The sequence below is a fragment of the Raphanus sativus genome, unplaced genomic scaffold (genome assembly GCF_000801105.2).
Source record: "Raphanus sativus cultivar WK10039 unplaced genomic scaffold, ASM80110v3 Scaffold0554, whole genome shotgun sequence".
In the NCBI taxonomy this organism is placed as follows: domain Eukaryota; kingdom Viridiplantae; phylum Streptophyta; class Magnoliopsida; order Brassicales; family Brassicaceae; genus Raphanus; species Raphanus sativus.
In genome coordinates this window covers 26898-35806 of record NW_026615872.1, presented here as the reverse complement: position 1 = coordinate 35806, position 8909 = coordinate 26898, and the positions used below count along the sequence as shown (strand labels likewise).

The 8909-nt window shown below is 43.4% G+C and overlaps 1 protein-coding gene across 1 annotated transcript; it reads left to right on the top strand.

Moving 5' to 3' along the window:
- Positions 1-6227: 6227 nt before the first annotated feature.
- On the top strand, positions 6228-8880 carry LOC130502440 (uncharacterized). Its single transcript, XM_056997230.1, has 2 exons — positions 6228-7932; positions 8005-8880. The coding sequence occupies exons 1-2, from the start codon at positions 6228-6230 to the stop codon at positions 8022-8024; spliced, it is 1725 nt and encodes a 574-aa protein (XP_056853210.1). The 3' UTR covers positions 8025-8880.
- Positions 8881-8909: the final 29 nt, after the last annotated feature.

The following is an 8909-nucleotide window of genomic DNA, read 5'->3' as shown; positions in this document are numbered from 1 at the left end:
TTTTTGAAGGTGTATGGGAAGACGATGCTGTAGCAGAGCTGAAGTAGTTCATGAAGTGTGACATGAACTACTACATCAGAGAGGTGGTTCGTGAGAAGCACGTATCAAGACCGATGCATTAAAAGAAGATTTAATGAAGAGGGACATTAAAGGAAGACTTGAAGAAGAAGCAATCGATCTAAAAAGAAAAGGAAGATTGGCTTATTCGCTGAAGTAGAAGAAATGGAAAGTTTCCATTGGGTAGATAGATTAGATCTAGGGCTTCCTGAAAGATATATAAAGGAAGCGTTGGCAATGTGTTGCCGGTTAACACACAGGAGAGCTTTTAGCAATAGAGAGTTTTGTACGTCCTAAGAAGGAGAAGCAAAGCATCTAGGGGTTAAGAGCTTAGGTGGTTCAGAGTCTGTCTTAGATCTCTGAACGAGTTGACTAGCAAACAAGTCGAGGTTTGTCTTGAGCTTGTTTGATTTATTGCTTTTAAGAAGAACGTGTAAGAGCTTTTGAAAGAATAAATATAGTCGTATTTCTTGGAATTGAATAACCCTGTACTACTGTGTGTTCTACATAGCGTAGCTTGTTATCTTACATTAACAATTGGTATCAGAGCAGGTATCTGTGCTTTGTTTATTTAAACAGGTAGATCCTGCGGAGTAAGATGGATAGCTATCGCGAGTTGGTGATAAGTTCCAAGGTGATCCTTGAAGTAGGAAACTATGGATTCTGGAAGGCGCGCATGAAGGCTACAATCAAGGGTATTGACCCATTGGCGTGGAAGGCTGTGGAATCTGGTTGGAAATCACCTGTTGCAAGAGCCGAGGATGGAACAGACGTTCCAAAACTGGAGGAGCTCTGGACTGATGATGAGAACAAGATGGCTAAGTTCAATGCTCGTGCACTAACTGTCATACATTGCAGTGTAGCAAGGAAGCAGTTTGAACTAATTCAAGGATGCGAGGCAGCAAAGGATGCATGGGATATTCTGCAGAAGCATTTTGAAGGAACCTCAAAGGTTCAGAGTTCTAGAAAGGATATGCTTGCAACAAGATTTGAAGAGCTCAAAGATGGAGGATAATGAATCTGTTGGAGATTTCAGCTCAAAGATTAGCTCACTAGCACAAGAAGCACTTACACTTGGGAAGAAATACAAAGAGAAGAAACTTGTGAAGAAGTTCCTGAGGTGTCTGCCGTCTAAGTTCATGGCATACAAAGCAGCTATGACCGTCTCCTGTAACACTGACGAGATGACATTTGATGAAGTGGTTGGAATGTTACAAGCTCATGAGATGGAAGTAGCTAGTGTGTCTGGTGGAATGAAGGAAAAAGGAATTGCGCTTGCATCAGTTGAAAAGGAGCCTATGGATGATAACGACCCTGTGAGTCTCCTGGTCAGAAGGTTTGATAGAGCTCTACGAAAAGTGGAGAATGGGCAGAAGAAGTTTAGCCAAGGTAGGAAGACGTCTGAGCCAGAGAAGAACTACAGGAAGAATGATGCTAAGTGCTATGAATGCAAGGGGTATGGTCACTTTCGAACTGAGTGTCCCACAGTGAAAAGAAGAGAGATTCAGTGTCATAACTGCAAGGGATATGGACACACTCAAGCTGAGTGCGAGTCGGATGGTAGGAGAAAGCCAGAAAAATCCATGATAGGAATCAATGACAGCGAGTCCGACAGCGAAAGTGAAGAGGAAGTGAACAACTTTGTGGCGTTTCTAGGAATCGTGGAGTGTGACTCAGGATCTGAGAGTGAGGCTGAGCAAGAAAATGACTTAGATGAAAGCTACAAGGAAGTTCGAGAGACGCTAGTGAAGCTGGGAACAGAGAATTTGGCATTGGCTAAAGAGAAGGCACGACTGGAAGTTGAAGTACAAGTGTTGAAGGATGACCTCAACAGAGAAGCTGAGTTGGCTAAGGAAAGTGTGAATCTGATTAAAGAAAAATTGGTCCTGTCTAAGCAAGCGGACGAGCTCAGAGAAGAACTACTGGCTGAAAGAAAGAGAGCAGCTGATCTTCAAGCTGAATTAGATCAGCAATATCGGAAGATTAAGATGCTCACGGGAACCAAGCAACTTGACAAGATTCTGAGCAGTGGAAGAACTGAAAACTCATTGATGGGACTTGGTTACACTGGAAGACAGAATAGCTCAACAGGTACAACACGCTTTGTGTCTGGAGGTTTTGCGCATGCTGAAGAAGCTAAGACACAAACTACTCCAGCTCAGATAAGTGGATGTTTCTTCTGTGGGAAGTTTGGTCATTACAAGAGATATTGCTACAAGTATCTGGAACGGGTCAAACAAGTATGGAGACAACACAAGTTTGTGGAGAATAGGGAAGACTTCTCGAGGCTGGATGAAGAAAACCGACTTGTATCCTAAGATAGTGACTGAGCCGAGAAGCACCATACGATGTAACATGGCGCGAGTGTCAAGTGATTCTGAATCTGAGGAACCATGGTACTTCGACAGTGGATGCTCTAGACACATGACAGGAAACATTGAGTATCTAGACAAAGTGTCAAAGTAAAAGGAGGAAAGGTAACCTTTGGAGATGGAGGATGTGGTGTCATTCAAGGCAAAGGTACAACGTGTAACTCAGAAGTACCTAAATTGGTGAATGTCTACTTTGTCAAAGGATTAAAGGCTAATCTGATCAGCGTGAGTCAACTGTGTGATGACGGACTTACGGTGTGCTTCTCAGCAATTGATTGTCGTGCCATAAACCAACATGGTGTAACAGTACTACAAGGTGTGAGATCTGGCAATAACTGCTACATGTGGGAAAAGAAGGTTAAGTGCTTGTCAGCTCAAGGGAATATTGATCTATGGCACAGACGTTTGGGACATATGAACTTCAGGAATCTAACGAATCTAGTGTGCAACGACTTGGTTCGAGGAGTACCCAAACTCAAGATCGATGACAAGATTGTGTGTGGTGCATGCAATGAGGGAAAGCAAGTCAAGATACAACACAAAAAGGTACCAGATGTTCAGGCAAAGGCACCATTGGATCTAGTTCACATGGATCTCATGGGTCCTATGCAAACCGAGAGTATCGGAGGAAAGAAGTACGTGTTTGTACTAGTGGATGACTACACCAGGTTCACTTGGGTTCGTTTTCTCAGGGAAAAGTCAGAAGTGTCTGAAAGTTTCAAAATCTGGGCGCTTCAACACATAAATGAAAAGGGAGGAATCAAGAAGATACGCAGTGATCATGGAGGAGAATTCGAGAATGAAGCCATGACTACCTTTCTTGAATCAAGAGGAATAGCTCACCAGTTTGCAGCACCTTGGACACCTCAGCAAAATGGAGTGGTTGAACGAAAGAATAGAACTCTACAGGAAATGGGAAGAGCAATGCTCCATGGTAACAAGATAGCCAAGAGGTTCTGGGCTGAAGCACTCAGCACGGCGTGTTACACAATCAACCGTGTGTATGTCAGAAAAGGGACAACAAAGACACCATATGAGATGTGGACAGGCAAAACTCCTAATCTTAGTTACTTTCATGTTTTTGGATGCAGGTGCTACATACTGAATGACAAGGACTACCTTGGGAAGTTTGACTCAAGAAGTGATGAAGGATTTTTCTGGGTTATGCACAGTCTAGTTCAGCATACCGAGTCTACAACAAACGGACAGAATCAATTAAAGAATCAGTTAATGTTGTATTTGATGATTTGTCTGTGGTTGTAGGTGATGACATGGGATCAGATGAAGAGGAAGAAGGTGGATCATCCATAGCTGCGACTGAAGTCATTGAGGAAGGTCCGATCTCAGATACAGTACCGCAACCAGTGATTCAGCAAGTTCATCGCAATCATTCGAAGTCTGATGTGATTGGAGGAATTGAAGAAGGACGAAAAACGCGTGGAAAGGTGATCAACTTTAAAGAAATGGTGCAGTTCGCATGTTTCGTTTCATCAATAGAACCTAAGACACACACTGAAGCACTACGTGATGAATATTGGATTGTCGCGATGGAGGAAGAACTTGAGCAATTCACCAGGAACGATGTGTGGGAACTGGTTGCTAGACCTAAAGGAGTAAACGTGGTTGGCACTAAATGGATATTCAAGAACAAGACTGATGAGCATGGAGAAGTAGTTCGTAACAAGGCAAGGCTTGTAGCTCAAGGATACTCACAGATTGAAGGAGTAGACTTTGAAGAAACCTTTGCCCCAGTTGCAAGATTGGAATCCATTCGGTTATTTCTGGGAATGGCGTGCATTCTGAATTTCAAAGTGCATCAAATGGATGTGAAAAGTGCTTTCCTCAATGGAGTCCTTCAGGAGGAAGTCTATGTTGAGCAGCCAAAGGGATTTGAGGACCCAGTGCATCATGATTATGTGTATCGACTGAAGAAAGCATTATATGGGTTGAAGCAAGCACCGCGTGCATGGTATGAACGACTCACAAGGTTTCTGTTAGAAGCGGAGTATATCAGAGGGAGTATAGACAAGACGCTGTTCTTCAAGGAAGTTGGAAAAGAGATAATCATTGTTCAAATCTATGTGGATGACATTATCTTTGGAGGCACGTCACAGAAGCTGGTGGATGAGTTTGTTCAGAATATGACTCAAGAGTTTGAGATGAGCATGTGTGGTGAACTGAAGTACTTTCTTGGACTTCAAGTGTCTCAGTCAGAGAAAGGTGTCTTCATATCTCAGAGTGCATACGCTAACAGTTTGGTAAAGCGATTTGGTATGGAGAACTCCAAAGTGTCTAAGACACCCATGAGTACATCACTGAAGCTGGCACGAGATGAAGCAGGAGAAGATGTGGATGTCAAGCTCTATCGAGGGATGATTGGCAGTCTATTGTACTTAACTGCGAGTCGACCGGATTTGTCATTCAGTGTCGGTGTGTGTGCACGATATCAAGCTAAGCCAAAGGTATCACACCTGAATGCAGTTAAGAGGATCATCAAGTACGTCAAAGGAACAGAGAGCTTGGGCGTGTATTACTCGAAGAATTCCAACAAGAACTTGGTGGGATACTGTGATGCTGATTGGGCAGGATGTGCTGATGATAGAAAGAGTACCAGTGGAGGATGTTTCTTTCTTGGAAACAATCTTATCTCGTGGCTGAGCAAGAAGCAGAACTCTGTATCACTCTCTACGGCGGAAGCAGAATATATTGCCATGGGTAGCTGTTGCTCACAACTTATCTGGATGAAGCAGATGTCAGCTGATTATGGAATGCAATCGGGTCCCTTTCTTGTGTATTGTGACAACAAAAGTGCAATTGATATCTCGAGGAATCCGGTCCAACATTCAAGGACGAAGCACATTGACATAAGGCACCACTTCATCAGAGAATTAGTTGAAGACAATCAGGTAGTAATCGAACATGTAGTTACTGATTTGCAGTTGGCTGATATATTCACTAAATCTCTTGAATTTAATCGATTTATCACATTAAGAAATGCAATTGGTGTGTGTAATCTTGATTGTTGAGTCAAGTTGTGCAGAGAATAGTGCAGGTGCTGATTCGGGATGTACATATGATTCAGATTGGTTTTGGAACCCGAGAACGCTGTGGAAAAGAGCTGCTTGATATGCCGTCAATGTTGTAATGGTACAGGTTTCACGTCAATCTGTGGCCCCCCCCCTCTCAATAAAAAGAGCCAGCAATGATACAGAAAGATGCTCAGAAAATAAAAAAAAATTTTTGATAGATTCATGATGGGAAACAACAGGGGTTTCACAGCACGAGAATAAAGAATGAAAACCGGCAGCATTGATGAAGGCATATCAATGTGAAAGCTAGCCATAAAAAGACAATCGGCTGCACCAGAATATAAGATCTAGGAAGAGTTATATGTGCAGCTTGAATCACGCACTGAGGCAACTCGTGAAGCACTTCACACAAATGGTAACTGAACTGAATTGATCTAATGCTTTATAGTAATCTTGATTCAGCCAATTGTGAGTTGTGACTTGTGTTTTATTACTGTCTTGAAAGTCTGATGATACATTAATAATTCACGAATGTGCCTAATGTTTGTGTGTTTGGATGAGAGAAATTAAAATGTTGTAGGCATGCAAAGGAGAGGATAAAAAGTCAGGGACCAGATCTGCAATATCAGAAAAAGTTGATTCAGTTTTATTCCGTTAAGGGAAGTAGTGGGGAACAAGCCCTAGAAAATCTCCATCGTGCTTAAGAAGCTCAATCTCGCAGCCTCTCTTCACCTCTCACACGATTCTCACACAGAAACTGACATCTATCATGGGGAAAGGAAAGATATCAGCTCAACAAGCCGAATCATCCAAGGAAGAAAAGCATGCAGAGGCTGAAGGAAGTCGAAGGTTACTCGCTGATGGCGAACCTGAATCGCCTCCACCGAGAAACGATATGCCCGTCTCCGATGCACTCCCTGAGGTCACCGAGGAGCTTGCATCATTCAATACCGCTAATGAGAAAGCCCCTTCAGAGGAGAGCGATGAAAGGACTCCAGGTCTTGGAGAGGAGCCATCTGTGAAGGTTCCTGAAGCAGATCCGCAACCGCAAATCGGATCCACTGGTGCTGCCATTCAAGATGTTCCGGTCACTGCTAAATCACCAGAAGAAAAGGATGAATCTGCTCTACCTCTGGCGATCATTGAAGTTGAGAAGGAGCTAAGTGAAGCTGAGTCTGATTCAGCCAAGAAAGTGGACGATGAACCCAAGGATGATGATGTTACTGTGGGTTCTGAATCAGATGAAGCTTCCCAGAAGGAAAGGAGGAAGAAACGGGTGCTGAAGAGATTAGGGTTGCGCTCTGGGAAACAGAGAAAGACAGGGGAGTCTAGTACACCAACTCAATCTCAGTTTCTCACACCAGAAGATGCAGCCAAGTCTCCATATTTGGCTAAGGAAGCAGGAGCCTCGCCTCAGCTGAGATCGAGAAGGTCTGGTGATAAAAGTGTTGAACCAATGTCTCCTCTCATCAAGAAAAGGTATGATCAGTTCCTTAAGCGTAAGGTACTTGCTGAGCGTTCGGTGGATCTGAAGGAAGCTGATCAGTGGGGTTACTTGGCCGTTATCAAGAAAGGATCTATGGAATCAACTGTCTCGAATCTTGCAGTGTATGTTGAGCAAGTTGTAGCTGAGTTCTATGCAGGTCTGCCGAGTACTAAAGCTGAAGCGGATGTTGATGAAGTGGTTGTCTCTGTACGGGGACAAGAGTACAAGTTCTCACCTGCGCACCTCAATAATGCCATAGATTGGGAACCACTTACTGAGGAAGAAGAGGAGGAAGCCGCAACGTTGGATGATATCTCGGTAACTGAGTTAGCTTCTTTCATCACCGGAGATACAAAGACAGAATGGGATGGTCTCACTACAGCGGACCTTACTCCATGCTACGGGGCCTTGATGATCATAGCTGCATACAACTGGATTCCCTCGACTCACAAGACATATGTCTCACTTGAGAGAGCAAGACTGATCTACAAGATGGCTCATGGAGTCCGTGTTGATTTGGGGAAGATGATGTTCAGACAGATTCTTAATCTTGGAGTGATTCAAGTCAATGATGCCCGCTGGTTGATCTTCCCTCGCTTGATCATGGCACTTCTTCAAAGTCAGCAGGCGGTTCCATCCTATCCTAGTGACAAGCTCCAACGTCCGGTTCTCTACAAGAAGGATAAACGAGTGGGCGAGATCTATGAGCAGAGACTGGCAAAAGGAAAGGGACCAGCTAAAGCTGAACCAAAGAGAAGCTCTGCAAGGACAACCCGTCAGGCATCTCCTGCTCCGATCCCTGCTCCACGAACTGCTACACCAAGCTCCAGAACTGCACCACGTCGTGTATCCCTTTATGAACTTGGATCAGTTGCCATCCCTCAAGGACCACTCAGCCGTGTTGATTTGCAAGTGGCACTACAGGACACAACACGAGCCCTTCAAGCGCTAGCTGAGATAGTTCAGGATCTTCAGAGTGCTGTAGCAGGTTAGTATCCTTATCCTTATGAATATGTGAGGTATTTTTCTTGGTGTTTTTAATCCGTGTGCTCACAAGCAGGGGGAGAAGAAGAAGACTAGGATGTAGAAGACCAAGATTGTGGGGGAGCTGTGTTTTGTTGCTTTGTGTTCATGTCTATGTTATTTCAATTGCACCACTTGTTGCAATTCCTTGTTATCCATGTTTTCAGACTGGCTAAGATTATGGGGGAGCATTTGCATATGCTATCTTTTGATATTATGTATTACTTTGCTTAAACCCGGTTTTAGGATAATATAAGTATGTTCTTAATTGTCTTGAGTTGGTTGGATTAACGTTTAGACATATATACTGGTGCTGTTGTGTGTGGTTGGTTCTTGTCTTCTATCTCAGGTACTTGTGAGACGACGAATTAAAAAGGGGGAGATTGAAGGTGTATGGGAAGACGATGCTGTAGCAGAGCTGAAGTAGTTCATGAAGTGTGACATGAACTACTACATCAGAGAGGTGGTTCGTGAGAAGCACGTATCAAGACCGATGCATTAAAAGAAGATTTAATGAAGAGGGACATTAAAGGAAGACTTGAAGAAGAAGCAATCGATCTAAAAGAAAAGGAAGATTGGCTTATTCGCTGAAGTAGAAGAAATGGAAAGTTTCCATTGGGTAGATAGATTAGATCTAGGGCTTCCTGAAAGATATATAAAGGAAGCGTTGGCAATGTGTTGCCGGTGAACACACAGGGAGAGCTTTTAGCAATAGAGAGTTTTGTACGTCCTAAGAAGGAGAAGCAAAGCATCTAGGGGTTAAGAGCTTAGGTGGTTCAGAGTCTGTCTTAGATCTCTGAACGAGTTGACTAGCAAACAAGTCGAGGTTTGTCTTGAGCTTGTTTGATTTATTGCTTTTAAGAAGAACGTGTAAGAGCTTTTGAAAGAATAAATATAGTCGTATTTCTTGGAATTGAATAACCCTGTACTACTGTGTGTTCT